At 38.9% G+C, this 21,638-nt stretch overlaps 1 protein-coding gene across 3 annotated transcripts; it reads right to left on the reverse strand.

Annotated features, from left to right (window-relative positions):
* Window positions 1-714: 714 nt before the first annotated feature.
* On the reverse strand, window positions 715-19,333 carry LOC113026310 (homeobox-containing protein 1-like). 3 transcript variants are annotated; one of them, XM_026174970.1, is made up of 10 exons: window positions 19,138-19,333; window positions 13,025-13,516; window positions 11,818-11,903; window positions 11,605-11,715; window positions 9,244-9,400; window positions 9,075-9,157; window positions 8,756-8,851; window positions 8,178-8,266; window positions 7,140-7,223; window positions 715-7,039 (listed from the first exon to the last, which is right to left on the reverse strand). In XM_026174970.1, the coding sequence occupies exons 2-10, from the start codon at window positions 13,513-13,515 to the stop codon at window positions 6,707-6,709; spliced, it is 1,530 nt and encodes a 509-aa protein (XP_026030755.1). In that variant the 5' UTR covers window position 13,516; window positions 19,138-19,333; the 3' UTR covers window positions 715-6,706. The 3 variants fall into 3 exon arrangements, with proteins under 3 accessions (XP_026030755.1, XP_026030746.1, XP_026030737.1); XM_026174961.1 differs by having other exon boundaries at window positions 8,178-8,269; XM_026174952.1 differs by having other exon boundaries at window positions 8,178-8,272.
* Window positions 19,334-21,638: the final 2,305 nt, after the last annotated feature.

Below are 21,638 nucleotides of genomic sequence, written 5' to 3' on the forward strand. Positions count from 1 at the left end.
AGGTTAAAGTACAACATGCTTTGAGACCATTGCTGTTGTGATTTGGAGCTATAAAGAAATTCAACTGAACTCCGAATTATTTATTTATTATTAAAGCAGTAAGACTACAGAACTGAGCAGTTTGCATATTTCGTGTCACTGGGCAGGGCTCAAGTGGGAAAACACATACTTCAAGAGTAAAATGCTTAAATCATAATGGTATGAGTGTTTCACGCTAGTTTCATTGAACTGGGAAAAGGGAAAAAGCTTATGGACAAACAAGTTTTCCTATTTTCTGGTTTCTTTTCTTGTTGTCCAGCCCACTGCACATACTCATTAGTTTTCTCCCATGGTTGCAGGCACAGATCACACTGTACGCATAATGCAATTGCGCAAAGCTGTTTTACAGATCTTTTATATCGGTGGGGTTATTTCTTTTTCCCCAGTTCCAGTACCACAAATGACTACTTTGGAAATTAGGCAGAAATCTAATCACAACCTCTTGGCCCTCAGGAAGCAGATGACCTTATTTGGATGTCAAATTCTTTTACTTGTGCTGGTTTTATTTTCAGACTGTATAGTGACAAGAGCAGGCACTCAGGTCAAACCTGATGACTTGAACGCATTTATATCTTAGTTTGCTCACTAGTTACCGGAGATTTCATCCAAAGTCTCAAATGCCTTAAATATTCTGTAGTGAGATGTGCAGGTAAAGAAAGCACAGCAGCACACTGATGGAGTCTGATCAGTTTTTATTCCCTTGTAAATAGAATATCAATAAAAACACACCTTAAATATAACATAAGGTTTATCCAACAGATGAAAAAGTAACAAAAGGCCTATGTAGAGTTTCTACATAGCGATTACAGAACAGTCTACTGTCCAAAAAAGGCACTAAATCCTGAAATAGAAAAGAAGCAAATAAACAAAGAAAAATCAATTTAAACTGATACAACAAAGATCCTGCTGAGGTTTGATATTTTTCATTTTACAGAGATTTATTGAAGAGCTTATTGCCACAGTGAAATGGCAACCACTGCTTGTTTTCCTCCTGGCTGATTACATGAGAACATCAACACCGGAGCGTCTCCATTTCACGTTGACCACATGGATGATAGATGTGTTTTTCACCTTAATTTAAAAAAAAAAAAAACCCCAAAAGACAGATTTTTTTTTTTTTAACTCTTTAAACGTGAAACTGCATATCACAACACTGAGCAATGAAGGAGGAATGAAAGCACCTCACATGAGAGGCATCAGTCTCAACCTTAACATGCACCCTGATTTTGTTAAAGGAAGCATCGCACATCCAAACTTTCCTGTTGAATAAAGTATTTGCTGTACTATGTGGACCACCGGCCAAAGTGACGGCGGGATATGGCACAGGTAAAGACGAGTCAAGGTGTAGTCAGTGCCAAACATATGCACAGGTAGATGTTCCAAAAAACAAACAAACAAAGAAAAACAGTTCAACAAGGCAACAGAGGACTGAAGGCAGATGGAAACACGCAGCACGAGCAAAGGCTTTTCTGTTTCTGTCCTACTGCTTTTTATTTTATGAGAACTTTAACTGTATTAGGCAGTTTCTGGCACAAAAAGAGTCCATTTAGATCAAAACAGACAAACAAAAGCACAGTAAACACCAGAAAAGACTGAGGTTTCTGTTATTAGAAGCAAATATGGGTTCTTTATGTAAGAAGGTTTAGCTTATTTCTTAACGTTTAAATCAGTGTTTACTCTCACTTTTGTAAGGTCTCCTGGTGGTGCTTAACAGATTATTGACACAGATCCACCTCAGATTTATCTATCCAATCGTTTTAATAGACCGCGATGGGTAATCAAACTAAGACTGTGACCTTGCCTTTATTTTTCATTTGCAGTTTTCTTTCCCTTTTTCTTATGTACAAAATAGCTAAAATGACACAAACTCACACTAACTGGCTGCTTCAGACCTCCAAAATGCAATGTCATGAGAAGACCATGAAGGCAAAAAAGAATAATCTCAAAATAGCACAATGGCCTAAATGAATCCATAGATTCATTTCAGAAAGGCTTCTGCTTAGCAGATTAAAAAGAAAAAAACTAAATAAAAAACGATCTGTAACCCTTTGATGGGTTTGTAAATTTTGGTGTAAATCATTAAATGACAGAAAGCTACATAACTGACTAATAATGTCTCAAATGCTTAAAGCAAAGACACCCAGGACAGCTCTGCTGCCGCACAATTAAAGAAATCCTCCACCATGCAACAAAGTTTCTCAGACATTTAGCCCGAAACACTGAAATCCACCAGAATGACAGAGAGACTATTTCGTATTTTATGGACCCTGGTGGACGTTGGAGCTCATAAATGAGTAAATTCCCTTTAAACGTGATATTTACTGGCTCTAGTTTGAGGAGAAATTTCCCTTTTGAAAAGCCGCTGACACTTCTGTTGTCAGCCAGCGTGAATCATCTTTACGGCCTTGTCACAGTTTGATCCAGACGGGACTGACACAAATCAGCTCGACAGTTAGTTTGAAGCTTTGATTCACATTGAAGCAGCTGTGAACAAACCTGCGGGGAGTAGCTTATAGCTGAATGGGAGGGAGCGAGGTATATATGTTGAGTTTTTAAACTCTGAACTAGTAGCTTAGCCTGTAAAGCACCTGGTGACGATGAACCGGTTTGAATGAAGCCGCTTTAGTGTAACAGAACATCATGTTATTAACTCGCCTGCATTAGTACGGTTAAAAATGTACAGCCATTGTAGAAGTCTTCTTCATGCACTGATCCTCTGTTAGTGCGCTGAGAAAAATGAGGCACTTAAGCATGAAGCTGAGGTGTGCTGCACCTTCATAAGCATTTAGGTTTCTATCAAGTGTTACACTGCACTGTAGTATTATTAATGTTTTAGCCTTTGAGAAGGTTTTAGTGTCAGCTGTAAAAGGTAAGCAAATGTAAGAGCTGGACTGATAGTGTTGAATGATAGTGTCAGCAGTGATCCCCCACTGAGCTGCACTCACTTTTTTTTATTTTGTTTTAAAGGTTAGTAAGTGTCTGTCTGTGTGCGTGTTGCTCATACTGGAGACTGCAGTCATCCTTACTTTTTTTTAGCGTGTTTTAACCCATTGTTTTGCTTTTCTCGCCTACAAACTTGAGCTCATTTTCAGCCAAAGCCAGAGTCAAAATTTTGTCAAAATCTTCAGTTAAAATCCTAGATCCTTCAGACATACTTGTGACCGTATATCTTTCAATTATCTTAATGTTCATCAGCGGAACATTAAGCAGCTGAGGAGCCATGTCTCCTCCTTGACTCTGGTGGAACAGGACGTACGTACAAAGCTTGGATCACTATGACATTTCTGTTAGTGTAGTTGAAACGCTCCGAGCACGGTGCTTAGTGTGCAGAACATTTTGGGAGTGCATGACTAGGACGGCGTTTAAACCAAAAGCCCCAGAGCCCTTACTCACTTTTGACCGGTGGATGATTTTGTATTCACTACAAAACTGATCTGGAAATTATTTTAGGGTTCTGGAGCTTTAACAATATGAACCACGAGCAGTTTAGTAAAGACGGCATCGCTGTGACGTCACCCACATCTGGACTTCTTCGCCATTATTGTCTTGGGTGTTTTGAACCCACATGTGAAGACCAAGGAGTGTATCTGACTTAGACAGTTAAATTATGGCTTATTAGACGCTTCCATGCCTTCAGCTTTTAAAAATACTTCTACAATGGCTGTACTAACCTTAAATATCCTCAATTTTACCTCAAATATTTACTTGGTTTTTTAATTATTAAAGGAGATTTCTTCTTATGGTGATTTCAAAAGAAATAACCTCCTCTGGCCTGTCAGTCAGTCTTAGTGACTAGTGAAATATATCAACAAGGACTCAAAGCACCATAAACAAATTAAGTGTCATTCAAAATGAAAATACAGCTTAAAAGTGACAGTGTGTGTTTTGAACACATGGCATATCGAGCACAAACACAGATATACCTGAAAAAGAATATAAAAATGATGCATTTGCTTGAAATAGTTTTTAACACATCTGATGCGTCTTTGATTAGCATATCTCAAACACACAGTTTCATCCATGATTATCATACACTCAGAAAATACACAAAATTTTAAAACTTAATACTTTGGCTAATGTTTCACTCGTCTTTCACCAACATGATAAGACTCATACTGATAGTTTCTCTCATTTGAAGCTAATATGTCTATATAGTGTACAAAGAAATGGATTTGGATAGATATACTGTATTTAAGTATAGTCTGTGTGTCTACGCACACACACACATATTAGAAAGATGGGTAACAAATTAAAGGAAAAACCCAATGTCGTGTCAAGGTGTTGGCCCTTCATGCACTGGAAATTCAGTGATTCTCCAAATTTCTAAAACTCTACTACAGGGATGAACAGCATTCCTCCAAAACATATTCCCTCATTTGGTGTTTTCAGAGTCCTCTCTAACTAGCCCACATTCTCCCATAGGTGCCCAAGTGAGTGTAATTCTGGTGACAGTCTGGTGACTTCACAGCTTACAAGAGTCTGCTTTCTGTTTTCAAAAGTTGTTTTCTTGGCTCATTTTTTTCTGTTCATCGGCTCACACAAAATAAGCACAACCCAACACTGCCAAACTGGTGAACGTTAAATAGACCTGTATTCATATAGTGCTTGCATACTATGGGCCTTTAAGAATATGGTGCAAACACTCGCGCTCTGATAGATACATCGGGGGCAATGATATTAGCCACTTACCGATCTATTGCATCAGCACTTACAACAGCAAACACGTTTCAAATGTCTACGTTTGGTACAATGCAAACACAAAAACCAGAGTGTAAACAAGTAAATAAATAGCTACACAACAAATGTTAGAGAAAGAAAAAACATATGGGCCAATATAGTCGGAATATCAGGTTTTTTACATTACTAACTATCATATCAGCACCCGTATTGAACATCTCAAATGTGTTAATATGGGGTTCAGCATCTTGCCCAAGGACAATTCAACGTGCAAACTGAACCACTAATCTTCCAATCAGTTTATGAATGGCTCTCTCAGCCACAGCTGCTTTCCAAGCACCAAATGTTTACCAATCAATGGCCTCCAGCCAGTGACATTAACACCAAACATACTTGCTTTTTCACCTCAAAAGATAACCATTTAAAAAAAAAAAAGAAAATCAAAAGATAGACCATGTTTAGAAAAACTTAAAGCACGTCTGAAAGCTATATGCAGACTGCATGCCTAAAGATACAATGCACTGCCAGCCTGGAAGAGAACGCCCTTATTAGGAAAGTAGAGTTATTGTGACCTTTCCCTCTACAGGGACAAACAGGCCCAAACTGGATCCTAACACTGTAGGTTCAGTTTCAGTTAAGTGGTTCAGTTTCCTTTAATTTATCACCCATCTGTATTTATTCACTTTACATTTTAATCTTTAGTATTTAAACAGCTTTTTGACACTACTGACTTCCTCTCAGCTGAATGATATGTGTTGATTATTAATTATATAATCCAGCAGGTAACTGGGTACGAATGAATAAACGTCACCCGGTCACAAGGACGCCCAGGTTTCTAGTTTTCATACAACTCTCTCAAAAAAAACAAAACAAAAAAATGAAATAAAAAAAAAAAACACAAACTTGTTATTGATTTGGAAGCAAAGTAAAGCCATACAGGATTTAAATTCTCACTGGAAACTGAGGCCCTAATTAGTTTAAACGCTACTAAATTCACAGTATTTAAATATTTATAAAGGGTAATTTCACTATTGTAAATAGAAATAAATCACATTTAAGTCCAAATTAGTGCCTGAAAACCTTAGGCGGCTGAATTTTCAATATAAACTTGCAGCATATAAGTAACCACACGAATACAAGTAAAATCTGAATACAAGTAAAAACAATAAATTCTGAAAGATTTAGTAATGATAAAATTGCATTATCGGTGTTTCAATCATTATGGCCTTTGCTGCTTCTACACATTGAGTTTATCTTATCAGGCAGGGGAGGCTCATACTGTTTTTCTCTCTTTTTTTTTCTTAAACATTTTTCAGACATTTTGGGCCCAGAGACAGATTACTTATATGCTGTTACCCTAAGATTAAATATAAAATATAAAGAACTGTGATGAAATGTGCTGCAACACTTTATAACTATCAGTTAATATAAACTAAAATGAACGCATTTATCTTTTGAGGCTGTTAAGTTGTGTTGTGATCACAGTGCAAGACCCTGAAATGTTTGGAATTCCATGTCAAATACAGTGTTGTCCTGCTGTGAAAAAAAAAAGCAGTTTTCCAAGAAAATCTGCACAATGCATGAAAGTCCTGTTTATCAGCCTTCTATGGAAGATTTAAAATGCCTCAACATAAACAATCAACAAAGAAAACGGACAGCTACAGCATGTGTTCCCTTATAGGTGCGTCCTATTTCACTTTCTTTGCTGAATTTGTTTTTAGGTACATTTTAAATTTTCCACAGGTTGCTGGGGAACACTAACAAATAAAAGCTTATTGTTAATATTATAATTATAATACAATAATAATGCCTATACGAGCGTAGCAGAGCAGGTTGGTGGTTGGAGGTAGGGTTGGGAGGTATCTCAGGGTTGGACTTTACACGACTTTTGGTCATTTTTTTTCCACTTATTATTACATTCCTATAAAATCTGCTTGCATATAATGACACCTGTTTATCGCTCTGACAGCTGTGATATCTGCCCCTCCTTTCAGTCGTCCTCCAGAGTCTCCGTCTTGATGTCATTCCCCACGCTGCACCCTGCGCCATCCCCCTGATTGGTTACCACCGGGCTGCTGTCACTCACTGCCGCCGCCTTCTCCAAACTGACTGGATCCTGGGCCTCGGACAGGGCACTGTGAACTGTGGGCTCGTCCTGGAGAGAGGGGGAAGGAGGGGACCAGGAAACACCTGTTAGTCTGGAACCTTCCATCTGAGGAACCGCGCCTGATATTAGGGAGCGACCAATAAGAGATGCGGCCCTCTGTCCAGACACGCCCCCTCTACCCAGGGCAGAAAACCAGCTCGGAAGCAGTGTGGGAACCTGAGTGAGGGGATAAGAAAAAAGAAGGTTGAGTGGATCTGTAGCTCCGTGTGGAATCGCTGATAAATGTAAGGCGGGTGTAGATGTGCTCCAGCTGTACCTGGGTTGGAGAGGACAGGTCAGCTCGACTGAAACTGAACTGCCTTGCTGAAGGTCTCTTATCAAATAAGGACACCTCACAGCCCTGTGAAAAACCAGCAAACAAGTTATACAAGGCAGAGGCAAGTTATCGGTGTCACCATATATTTCTGTGATTTTGATCATTCACACACTGGGGCCAAACATTAATTTTTATTAAACATACAAGCACTATGAACAAATTCCCACGCTAAGTCGACTTATCGGAGAGATTTCTCCTCATATTGGAGCAATACGAGCGAGTTACATTTGTGTTTTGCTATTTTTTCATGTGTCAAACACTTTTTATTCCCTAAGTATTGACCGACTGTAAATAAAGAAGATCGTCAACACTCTGTTGTCTCTAACAATCTGTGGAGTGATTTCTGTTCGAAGGACTGTGACAAACATTTCAGTTTTCAAGACCAAATCCGACCCTGAACTTTCTTTCTTCTGCAAATACTTGCTAAATGTAGTGTCCCTGTAGCACTGATTACATGCAATTGGTTTCATGTGGGAGAACACTGCCTTGAAAGGATCAGGTAGACCATTTGATCCAAAGGCTTTGGGCTGATCAAGTAATTTGCTAACGTTACAAACTAATCATCCACAGATTTACAGAGCAAAGACGCAGAACTGCTACATGCTTTCTACATAAATAGTCAACATTGTGACAGTTGTCATTGTAGTGATACAGAGTTGTTGAAGGCACAAGATATATGGTACATACAACAGTCCAACACAAGTGTTGAGAAGCAAAAATCTAGCACAAACACAAGCTGTGCACAAGTGAGCAACATAATCACAACAGCAACAGCTGTGGGTGTCATTAATAACAATGGCTTATTGAGGTTATGCCGAGCCCCTTGAAAAACAATTATGGAGACCAGGACAGTTCTCATGGGGAAAATCAGAGAGGCAATTAACTTTAAAAATACAGAGTTCCTGCTTTGTTCTTTTTAGGGGGTTTGTGTTTCTATGTTCAGACATTAAGATGTAGGAATTCACGTATATAGTTTACCTGGTCAGGGAAGTCGTTGCCATCCACGTCGTCGCTGTTGGACTGACCTCCTGGACTCTGAACCTCGATGCCATGACTCTCCAAGATGGCTGCTTCTTCAAAAACACAAACGTCATCATAGCATATCGACTCAGCTACAAAACAGCAACACACTCAAAATAAGGACAACAGTGATTCAACTATTCAGAAGCTGCTCTTCTCGGAAAGAAAACAACATCCTGTTTCCTCTTCAGGTGTGCGAGAAATTTAACACTGTCTATTGTGATGACCAGCAATACTAGTGTGAACTGGGTGACACAGAAAAAGAACCTCACACAATTAGGATTTCTGTTAAAGTGAAACACAAGCTCTTGTGCGTGCTACTTGCACATAATGCTCTTAAGCACATAGATACAGCACAAGTGATTTCCTGTGGGTTCTTTATTTATTTACACCAAACCATAGTGTAGTATACAACATCTAACGTGTATCTCTCTTTCACTCCCACACACACACACACACACACACACACACACACACACACACACACACACACACACACACACACACACACACAAATATACAGACGTAGACATTACCAATATTAGCACGCCTCTTGATATCTTTGCGGCGGTTCGCAAACCAGTTGTAGACCTTCAGGGATGTTACCCTCTCCAAATCAGACAGCTTCTTTCCTGTAAAACACACACACACACAGTCTAGGACATAACTAGCTTTACAATGCAGTTAGAAAAATTAAGTTTGGGATCCTGCAGTTCTTCTAATTAATAAATACATATTAAGCCAAAGAAGTAGTTAACATATTTATACTAAATAGCAAATCTAATAATTTGTTTCCCCAATCACTAATACTTAATTTGGGATGCAATTCACAACCTTTTGCCAGTAAGACTGTACCTGGTTTCTGTATGACAGCATTGCAGGCAGTGGCAATCTCCTCTCTCTTGGCTTCATCGGGATACTGGTTATCATTGAAATAGCTGCAGATACACATTGCACTTTGTTACTTTCAATTCTTCTTACATCAGTTCTACAATTCTACATCAGTACCCCTCCTCATCCTCACCCCTCCATGACAGCCAGACACTCCTTCCTCCAGGTAAATCTGCTCCCTCGTCGCAGACGGAAGCCCCCGGGGGCCGAACCAAATGTAGGAGGAGCTTGATTCCAGTCCATCACCTCCTCCAGTGGTATGGGGGTGGCTCGCATTGCCAGAGTAGCACCTGGAGCATCAAACATGACAAAAGATCAATGAGATTTACTAGGTTCTGTAAATTAGTAGGTTCTGGAAGTCAGTTTCGTGCCATTGGAAGCATTTACTGTACATTACCACAGCAATCCTTGTCTAAATCAAACTTTTGTCTCTGTATAAATCTTTAGACACATAATACACTGATTAATGATCACTAACTTATATGTCATAGTTGGTCACATTGATAGAAAAATGTCAGTCAGAGGTGGTGATGATGTGAATAACTAATTTCTAACTTAGACGAGGCTGAAAGGACTTTAACATTCTGAACTAAATATATTTTAAAGCATTTATTTTTCAATATGCAGCTGCAGAGAGGAACATGGATTCAAACCGCTCCAGGATCTGTATCCAATTTAGATCCAGTCATCTGATCTGTTTGAAATATCTAAAATCTAGCTGATTAGCATGTAGATAGCTCTATAAAACTTACACATTTCTTTTAATATGTTTACATTAATGTTAACATATGTTATAACTTGAAACAGCTACTATCGCTTAACACTTAGTAATTGTAACTCCTTACAAAGATCTCTGCTATGGTTGTAAGAGTGCCCAAATTATAAATGCTTATACTGAAAAACATTAAAGAAGACTTTTTGTAAATCTTATTAGGCATTTCTTACCCAGTAATGGCAGAAATAATGAACTCCACCATAAAACATAACTTTGTTTCAGCCCACTGCTGGTCAGAAACTATTCAAAAAACATTTTTTCATTCAATAAAAACTTCCTTTTGACAGCGGAAATGTGCCAGAGTCTGTTGTTTTACTGTGTAACTAATAGCACAGGCAAATAAGTAACCTGTGTCCATTTTCCCAGAATTTTATCTCCAGTTTCTGTCACAGACATTTTATCCCTGTCAGGTTACACCTGATTAGATTAGGTAAGAAAAACTTGATATAAAAGTCAAATGTAAAATTCCAGTTTCATCCAATGAAAATTCAAGTTGGGTGATGATGACCAGAAACCGTTTAAACAAAATGTATATTGTGGGCCAAACTAATTAAAATGTTTCCTTTCTCCTGTCTTGTATTTATAAAGATAAACATCATGGCCCACACTGAAACATAATCATATTCCTCCACCGGATTAAAATGAAAGCTCCGCTCTGTATTTACCCGTTGCCATGGTGAATCCTGGTATTGGCACATTGATGATGGCTTACTGTCTCTACTCACGCACACGCTTAACTGACGGTGGACATGCTCAGAGTTGTTTGAACTTACTGTGATCAGCCTTTCTGGAATGGGAAACTGAGTTGATGACAGAGTTTGTTGAACCTGCTTTCAGGGACAGGTCAACTACATTCTTAATTCTTAAGTTGTATTTTTTTTCAGACCGACTGGGAATCAGTACTTTATATAGTAACAAGCTAATAAGGCAGATAAGAGTCATAATATCTGGAAGAAGCACCACGACAGTTTGTTTTCCCTATAGGGAGGTCACGTGCTAACTAGAAGTAGACTCCACTGTTTTTCCATTCTGTACATTCCAATATGCTGATCCCATGTTTAACACAATGTAGCCATTGTTTATTCCACACTTTGTTTCCATAACTGTAGCCTTCTCAAGATTCCTAAAATGTAAAAAAAACAACAAAAAAAAAACAAGTTTTCTTTTCTTACAAAAGAATTTACACGGATACTATCTATCAATGCAAGTCCCACAAGCTGTCTGAGCTTGGCAGAACTCTTCTATGCTTAGACCACCTGGAATTCATTACAATGCTCCCTTTAGAGTGAATGCTTTAGTAATTGTTCAATTTAAATTTGTCGTCTTCTGTCTTTACCAGTTTTGTCTCTCAATTAATTGTATTTGTCAATTTTTTTGTTTTTGCTGTGAACCTTTTAATGCAAAGTCTTATTATTTATTATTGATCTATTACTGGCTGTAAGCTTCTTTTGTAATTTTAAATATTCAATATTAGTTGTTGACTCGTGTCTAAACATCTCTGATTCTGATTAAGCCTAAAAAAAAAAAAAAAATCTTTCGCTCTTGCTATAAAAAAAAAAAAAAAAAAGACAACACAGTGAGTCACACACTCAAAGCAGCACACTAGTTATTAAAAAACTCCCTCCTACTGTTTTATTTTACAGTATTTTTTCCACAGGTGGAAAAGTTACAGAAAAGTTTTATGAGAAATGTGGAGCTGTTGGAGAAATTAGCTGTTACCAGGATTGGTCTTCTCCAGCTGGTACCAGCGGAAGAACGCTCGCTTCTTCTGCTCGCTGAGGTCCGATCCCTGCTGTAGGAGCCAGTGGGAGATCCGGCTCTGACTGATCCCTGGAGGAGCGGGACCAGAGTCACACTTGTGGGGGTCTGGTGCTTGTTCACACACCAACATTTCTGCTTGTGTTTTACCAAACAGATTCAATTTATACTCACCTGTTACCTGAGCAACCACAGCCTGGGATATACGTCGGTTCGCCAGGAAGGATTTAATCTCTTCCTTGATCACAGCACTGTCCCTCCTACAAGAAGGGAGAAGAAAAAGGTACAACACATTTAAATTTTCAACATTACAAGCCTGATATTAATTAACACACGGCAACACAACAATCACTATTCTTATACCAGATATAACTGTCTGCAGTTCAAATATACATTACAGGCTGTTGTACCTGAATGTGTGCTGCTGTAATATTCCTTGCTCTCCTTCTCCTTTGATTTCATTTTCACACATCTTCAAATCAATACTGCTGATTGCTGCCGTCTGGCTGCAGACTACAGATGAGAGGCACTAGACTGGATGTGTGTACTTGTGTTCATTTTGTATGTGTGAGTATTTGTTTGGCAGCAATCATCGCATCATATTCATATTCAGAGTGAGCTACAAGCAGCCTTGTCAGGAATCAGGACCCTCTGTATTAACACATACCCTCTGCTGCTGCAAATTACTGTACATGTGTCTTTAAAAGCAACATGCACCTATCTGAATTCCAAATTATTATTGTTTTTGCAGTAAACTAAAGAAAATAGTGTTATAATCTTTGTAGCACTAAATGCAGTTGGTTGGCAAGAGTCCCTTTTCCGTCACTCATTACCAGGGCTGACTATCAAAATATCATACATGCAGGTTCCTCCTATGCTGACTTTTCCAATTGAGTGTACATGCAAGTATTACATGTATGTATTTCAAAAATACCGGTAAAACTATTTTATAAAAAAAAAAAAAATTTCTAGGTGTTATATTATTGAATCAAGGGAAGGCTGGTCTACTGGCATTTACGGCATGGAGTACCAGACTAAAACACTTGACAAAGCACTTGTCTGCTGTGCTTTATGATTGCTAGATGTAGATCTGGCAAACTAGTCAGTTTCTCCTCAGCCTTGAAGTCTTTCATTCAAACTAACCCTTCCAATAAACCAGAAATATCACCTTTGTGAGTCCTGTAAAGGGAAATAAAATCATTGCTGTCTCTTGTAGTCAACATTTAATACAAATTAAAACAATAAAAAAAAGCTGTTTCCTAATCTTGTTGTCTGAATGCACACCCTGAAAAACAACCTCCAAAATAACTTTCTAGAACATCTAATCTGCTCTTAGCTGGTGTGCCCTCGTTTTACCTGCCATTTAAAGGGCTGTTCTTACCTCATCAAGTCCTCCACCTTTTCATCAACGTCTATGTCCTCTTCACTAGCTTCAAACGCATACCCTGGTGTGGTTACAGTAGCGCTAACCACCCCAAGAGGAAACCGGGGTGGTGAAAGCTTCCCATTGGTAACGGCAACCAAACCGTTTGGCACTACTGCTGTTATGGTATTAGGTGAGGCTACCGGAACAGGCAGAGGTGGGGAGGTGGTGTCAAAGTTGTTATTAGGGGACAATGAGAGGCGGTTGTTGGGAAAACTTGTCTGAGTGGCGGTAGAAGTCATGGAAGAAGAGGCGGCGACAGTGCTGGAAGACGAAGGTGGCATATAGGAAGGTTTATGGGTCAACTTGTGCCCATGCTGCCGATCCAGGTGATCCAGGGTGTCCAGAGCATGGAGAACCTCTGCCTGGGTGATGCCCGTCCTCCGTAGCCTCTGGAGGAGGTCAATTTGCTCGATGGTGAAGCGAGGCTCCTCACACTGCTGGAACATCCTGTACGAGATTATTTTAAAACTGTTTAGTAGAGTTGTCTGAGCTAACACTGGTATAAATTTTAACATAATATAAAAGTGTCATATTGCAATACCTTTGCTATAGCAACGCCATGCATTTACAGTCCCTTATTTCAACAACCTCCAACAAAAGCAAGAAAACTGTTTCAGCTGAAGGTGAAAACAACAAACAAACAACCAGTCTAGGAAGGAGAGATGCTGGTAGTCCGTGATGTGCAATCCAAATGTAAACAAATGAATTAACCAAGCATTGCCAGTTGAACTCCATATGACGGGAAGAGCAAATGGCAGATGGAAATAACTGATGCAGTTCTGGTTAAACTAAAGTGTTAAGCATTTAGTTTATATTTAAAATCTCCAGAGAAAACACTAAAAAAGAAAAGAAAAAACACTGGCTTACATTTGACTTATGCCATGTCACTGCATATAATGCTGTGTCATCACTATTGCACTATAATGCCCTGCTGCTGCTGGTAGCTTGCTTCAATAGATTCACACTTTGGATTAGGTAGTGTGTCATCAGTGATAGCAGCTCACTGGATAAGAGAGATTGAAAACGCCCTTTATTTGGGTACACTTCTATATGCTGTTGCCAGCAAGCTACAAGCATCAACAAAACACTGTTCAGTATTTTTTAACATGATGAAAAACACCATTATTGCAGATTTTCACGAAATATTGTGACATAATTTTGAGGCTATATCGCCCACCTCTAGCTGACAGTAATCAGTGCCCACTGCACAGTAACACTATCCGCATGACTGCTGTGAAGTGTTTGCAATGCAGGCATGCGTAGTGCTTCTATGTACTGACAACAGAACTAAACACTTTAGAGGTGTTTAAAAAATGCATACCTTGAAATGACTAGTCAGAAAAATAAATGCTTTCCATAAATAGTGCAAGTTTTATGAAACAAAATGAAAATCACTAGTTTTTAGCTCATTGCAGACTTTTTTCTGCACAATGAGCTTCACATCTGAAAGAATCACAGAAAAAAAATGCCAGTATAGTCACATCTGGTAACTTCCTGCCTGCAGATTTACAACACACACACACACACACACACACACACACACACACACACACACACACACACACACACACACACACACACACACACACACACACACACACACACACACACACACACACACAGTAAGACGTCACCACTCAGCAGCTGCTGTCCAGATATGAAGCGCATTCCTACACATTTAATAAGCATTTTATTACAGCTGATGAGCTTTTGGTTCCTCTAATCATTTTAAAGTTACACAAATATGTTATTCACCCAATTCACTGTGTGCTATTGTATGATTTTTAAATCAAATGCATTCCCCCCTCAATGCAGCCCTGGCGCATTAAATTTTAATTCTTATCTATAACTGCACAGTGAATTTGTCACTTCTGAAAAAAACTGTCATAACAGTCACAAGGCTGAACCGAGGGAGGAAAGCGGGAGAGCAAGCGAGGAAGATAAACAGAGAAATAAGAGATAAAACATCTGTCTCAGTGCTTTTCTTTCTGGCGCAGAGAAGAAAAACAGGCCACAGCAGAAAATCAAAGTCAGCAGGCATATCAACACGTACAGATATAAGAGAGGGAGGTTGCGGGTGAGTGTGTGTTTGCATCTTGGGAAGAATGCCAAGAAAAATTTACATTTCAGGCAGCAAAGCTTCATACTTTCCCTCCCTGCTGCAGAGGATGACTCATACTGAAGTTAGACTGATACACAAGATCAATAAAGAAAACGTTACCACAAAAATGATTATCTAAACTATTTATATACTTCATTTAATTTGATAATCACTGATCGCGATCACCTGTGCAACATTTTGTTATGCGTATTCAAAAATCAAACATATCTTCAGTTGTTTCACAGTCTGTTTGCTTTACTTGGCTGTTTTTTTTAATTTATTTTTTTAATTCTAACACAAATTCAACACAAAAGGAAACATCTGTATTCTTTACAATATGCCTTAACACCAAGTACCACTGGTAAATCAGTTGATCTTTGTGCATACTAAAAATAGATGTTTATTTTGAGGGGAACTGTCTTTCACACATTCACTGCAGCGCTGCACTTGTTCTCCTCATTACTCAGCGGAGCTGTAAGTGAGAACGTAAATGTCCGACTCAATCAAATTGAGCATTAAAAACTCTTTAACTTGCCAGCTCCCTAGTGCAAAGTCCTTGCGACATCCCATTGCGCCTGTATGAGAAATTAAAGAGTAATTGTCTGGAGAATTTGGAGAGAGCGAGTGGGCGCCCTCCTACACGCTCCACCCAGGCATCACCCTCACCTGAACCAGGACTGCCAGTAGTGACAATGCTTCTGGAGCAACTATATAGTGCCACGTGCCCCATGTGAGAAAGGACAATTAAGGACAGATAAAGTCCAGCATTTAAGAGTGAAAAATTTTTAGGTGTAATATCACTAATCCACATGAAACTGGAGGAGACGTGGGGTCCAACCGAGGAAGACATGCTGACTAAAACAGCTTTAAAAGAAAAAGGTTGAAGAAGCTTCTAACTAAAAACATCTGAACCTTCACATTCTGGAGATTCAACCTCAGTTTGTAACCTAAGATTAACATTAACAATGGAAGATTACCAAAAAAATGAAGCCAAGGACTGACTTTAGATTTTTATATTTATTCCACTTTTAAACAAAGAAAGATCCAGTCAAGGCATTTTCAAAGATTTCATGTACCGTAAGTGCAAACTAGAAGAACTCATCAAAGTCTGGCTTTAAAGTCTCAAACTGAACCTCTCTTAACATCCAGCGGGTCAACAGTGAACTGCTCAGGTGCAGCACCAGGGTTGGCATTGCATTTTAGTTACATAACAAAGAAGCATAATTTCAGGAAGAATAGAAGACTCTTGCATTGACTATAGCTTTTCTTTTCTAATTAAAGTTACAAAATGCAAAGAGCAGCTCTGAATCTAACCCTAACCTGATCACTGGTTGCCAGCGGGACTTTAAGAGGTTTAAAAAAAAAAAAAGAAACCTCACAAAAAGTTTTAGCTAACACAGATTTTTTTCTACTTGTTGTATTACTTCTCTGCAAAGTCAGGAACAGACAGACAGAATTTTAAACATGTGACAACATGTGATGAGGAGGCAAATGAGAAAGTAATCAGATAGAGGTCAATTAACAATGCCTAGCAGACATGAGTGAATGCCACCAAAAATCCACCTTTCCTTTCAGCAGAGAACACTAACAGTAAACCATATTAAGGCAGGAAACCAACATTTATTCGCTGTATTTGAAACTGTAGCTTCCATATCAGGTTTTCATCCAGCCAGCTGAGGTTTGCCATTAAAATGTTAACACCGTCTGGCAACCACACTAACTTTGGTAAAAGGATAACACAGATAAAGCACAGACAGACAAGGTACCTTGTTAAAGCAGTCCAAATGTAATCTTCAACAGTTGTAATCATTGTTAAAATAAGGAAATAGCAGATGTATCCAGTAAATGTACACTAGCACTTTACTGAAGTGGATTTTAATGTACTTGTACTTTAAGTATTTTTTGCGCTTCTACTCAATATGATGCTCTTTGCCACATTTTGTACTCCATACAATTTATTTTAAAGCTGCATTACTTAATATTCTGGAGCTTTTAAAAATATAAATTACGTGATATTATGCTGTATTATTATCGATAAAGCTACTCAGTGGCATATAAAGTATTTAAAAGCATCTCCAGCTAAAGCATTAAAATTATATACACATCAAAGAATCAATAATTGTAATGTGATAATATAGCGTCTACGATTCTGCCGGTATATTTTGATGGTAAACCTTTAATACCTTTGTGTTACTTAAATAATACTCATAACCCTACTTAAATAAAGGGTCGGTTTAATACAAAACAACGCCCATTGAAACACTGAAAAATCTTTCCCAGTGTTTTCTGCACCAAGTTCCCGCACTGTATTTACTTTTTATCAAATATTCTGATTTTCTGTGGGCCCCTCCTGCCTTGTTCTTCTTTTGTGCCACCCCATTTAAACAAAATCAGAGAAACGCCCTTCATAAGATGCCACAATGTCAGTAAAATAATATCCCTCTGTCTAGCTTTTAAATGGATGTGTGTAGCTTTGATAGTCTTTGTCACAAAACCAGCAGATAAATAACAGGATATGTGTGCAAGCACAGACAGATTTACCGATAATTGAATAGTATTTGGCACTGGCTCATGCCTGCTAAGCACTGTATGGAGTACATGAAAACACACATATGCACACACTTCCTTTTTGAGGTGCAGACAAGAACAGTGCCTAATATGATTGATTCATGCTGTATGTAAAAAAACAAAAAAAAGGAAATCAACGGTTGCTCTTTTTAAGGAAGTTCCTCGTTTTCATCATCTATAATTTGCCACTCTCCTTGTGTTAAAAACAGAAGCAAGCGTGGCAAATCTGTCAAGGTGTGCTCCAAGATTGCTGGTGTCACCCTTAGTGACCTTCAGCATCTGGAACAAATGTTACGGACCATTTTGAACCCTTAGCATCCTTTGAGTTGCAAATGCTACCTCCAAGGTGAAGGTTTGCTCTCTCTCTCCAAACTTAGCTTCAGAGAATGAATTCATATTCTTACTGATTCCATCTGCTATTTCTTAAAAAAAAATTTGAACGTTTCCCTCTTGAGACTGTAGGATACCTGTCTCTTTGGGGCATTAAAGTTTTACTCTACAGATCTTTTTAACTAATAATCAGTCAAAAATAAATAAATAAATCCAGCTGTCTCCCTGAAAAAAACCAAAAACAAAACTTCACACTGTGGGTTATGACTTTTCTTTCTTCAAGTAGAGCAAATAAAGTCAAAGACATTAGGAAAGCTATTACCATTCCTGAACCCAGTGACCTACTTAAAGTCCTATCCAGACGTGGCATGAACTGGTAGCAGACATGTGCCAGCTATGCACATGCACAAAGTCCTTAAATTACAGTAGGAAACTTTTTAACTGGACTCTAAACCTGAAACGCAAGACAAACTAGTCGACTGTTGTCACCAGATGTTATAAGGTAAATCCGATGCAGAGGTCCGTCTTTAGATCGTCAACTTCAACGCCGAATCGCGTTAAAGAAAACTGGATTTTATTTTCCTCCTGCTTCGAGGAAAACACTGACTTCTCGATAGAAAATGTCCTAATACGTTTTACATATAATGGATAACAATACATGAATTCGGCATACATCTTATAAACTAACTCCTAGTAAACACAGTAGAATAGGGCAATTATTATGACTTTCATTATTCAGCGTAATTACGACGCTCTGCTGGAATACATAGTGCACCGCATTAGCGAGCATTGTACAGCAACTGGAAAAGTTGACATTATTTTTTATTAAGTGACTCTTGGAGAACTACACACCCGCCGAATGAGAGCCCGAGTCGTTATTTTTCAGACAAAACCGCTAATATCAGTTTTGATAGTGTGAAACTTAACCGCCGCGGGAAAACACCGCTGCGGTGGCACTGGGGATTTTTTAAGGAGTTTGCAGTTATCAGACAGAAAAAAGGAAATGCATCGGGCTCCTGGCAGGACCGTTTGAAGACAGCAGTAGTTGGAGCTGGAGGACTTAACTTACCTTATTATTCCAGTCCAAGAGCCTCCGCGGATGTTTGTTTTACCATATATCTATCGCCTCGGGGCGCAGGGACACACAGACACTGACAGTTTTCCCAAAATGTCTCCTCTGCTTCTAATTGGGCTTCAATCCGCCGTCAGACAGATTCGCCTTTTGTCCGGCAGACAGGCGCCATGTTGACACACCGACGCAAAGAACGACGGGAGTCGCAGTTTACTGAACGTACAGTAAATAGAGTTGCCAGTTTATTAGAGACACCTGGCTGCAGTTATGATTCAGTACAGTGGCAGAGGGCTGTTGCTTGGAAGCAGTGCTGTGGGATGTTTCTAATAATTTGGTCTGACATATATTTTTGGTTATACTTCTAAACAGGTTCAGAGCCAGTTTACCCATTTGTTCTACTTTTTTTATGCTCACTAAATGTATTAATTTTCATTGCTGTTTGTGTAGTTTTAGATTCCTTTTTTCTCACACTGCATTTCTTTGCTTTCCCTCCCTCCCCTTTCCCTTCCCATTGCAGTATGTCTCACACCTTATTTAAGAACTGCACTCACATTTGTTCTTGTTCACCTTCACACGGGTGAGAAGTTATGCTATATTTCCCCCTATGTTATGTAGTTTAACCAGTACCTTTATTAATCTTTCTAAACATAAAACCAAGCAACACAAAGCAACAGATAATCCACAAGATAGGTGAAGAAGAGAGTGCAGGCAGGGTGGAGTGGGTGTGACAGAAGAATAACAGCAAGAGTGAAAGGGAAGGTTTACAAGTTGGTAATGAGAGCTGCTATGATGTATGGTTTGGAGACAGTACCACTAACAAAAGACAGGAGGTGGCAGGAGTTGAAGATGCTAAGGTTTTCCCTTGGCGTGATCGGGAGGGACAAAATTAGAAATGAGTATGTCAGACTGACAGGTTGAGCTGCTTGGAGACAAAGTTAAAGAGGCAAGGCTGAGATGCCTTGAACATGCGCAGAGCAGGAAGAGTGAATAAACTGGTTATAAGAGATGTTGAAGGTGGAGCTGCCAGGCAGCAGGAGAAAGAAAAGAGGATGACTAGAGGGCAGGTTCATGGATGTAGTAAAGGATGTAGTCTGATGTGACAGAGGAGAATGCTAGGGATAGGGTGGAGGTAGCTGATCCACTGTGGCGACCCCTAAAGGAAGCAGACAAAAAATGAAGAAGAAATTTGAAACCCAGTAGAAGCTGAAAGTATAGTCTTGCTTCTTGTTCTGTTTACACACTAGGGAGTACATCCCAATGTTTACATTCCCAATTGCAATTATTTCTAAGCTGTAAAATAACTTTTTATACACCGAATCCTAATTTAACTCCTAATTCAGACCAGATGCTCATTGTGTGAATTTACAGGTGTAGCGTACGCATTAACTCGTTTAGGAAACTACAAATATAACAAATATAAAGAACATGGATCTACAGACTAAGCAGAAAGATTGAATTGGAAAGGATGTGCAGCCTAATAGAGATGGAAATGTACTAACAAATGGAGAGCGCGTCTTGAGAAGATGGAAGGAGTACTCTGAGGAGCTTATGAATGAAGAAATCGAGAAAGAGAAGCCTGGACAAAGGATCGGGAATTATAGAGAATTAGAAAGAAGGGCAGATATTAAGAGGATGAAGAGTAGAAAGGCACTTGGTCCAGGTGACATACCTGTGGAGGTATTGAGATGTCTTGAAGAGAGAGCAGACATCTTTGACTAGATCACTTAACGCAATCTTGGAGAGTGAGGAGATGCCTTACTCCCCAAGACACTTCTTCCCCAGGAATGGAGAGGAAGCGTCCGATGCTGGAGAAGATGTGCAAAGCTGTAGTATTTACTGTGGGATGAAGATGATGAGACGATGTTGGAAAGAGCTGTTGAAGCTAGATTAAGAAAAAAAAAAAAGGGTATTCAGACAGCAATGGACAGTTGCTTTTTAATGCACCCTGGGTTTTTAAAGATCTAGGGAAAAAACATACTGTATTTGTATAGGTGCTAATTTGAGGTTTCTGGTAAATATGTTTAATTCTAACCAGTGTAAATATGTAGTGAGCTAACATTAAAACACGTAAAAAAAAAAAGCCATCTTGCTGAGATGAACTTACCCAAGGTAAAGAGAGAAAACGTGGTTGTGGCTCTTTCAAACTGCTTAATCAGTAATTAATTTACCCCAAGGGGTACATATACGGATATAATCATTAACCTGATAGTAAAAAAAAACACAAAGTGCTGTAAATCCCGACCACCAAAAATAGGAATGCGTGCAGATCGGCGATTAAAAACAAAAAAATGAGCCATTAATGTTCTCCCCAAATCCTATACAAGCTTTATCCTTTATGATATTAAGAAGCAAACAAGCTTATATCGTGAACATTTATGAATCTGTGCAACAGGTTTCACTTAAAAGGGATGTTTCATACAGAGCTGTCACTTTAAATTAAGTAAATTTACACAGAACCTCCCCCATTATGCCAAAATAAGACCACATCAGACCTCTCC

This window comes from Astatotilapia calliptera, chromosome 1 (genome assembly GCF_900246225.1).
Source record: "Astatotilapia calliptera chromosome 1, fAstCal1.2, whole genome shotgun sequence".
Taxonomy (NCBI): domain Eukaryota; kingdom Metazoa; phylum Chordata; class Actinopteri; order Cichliformes; family Cichlidae; genus Astatotilapia; species Astatotilapia calliptera.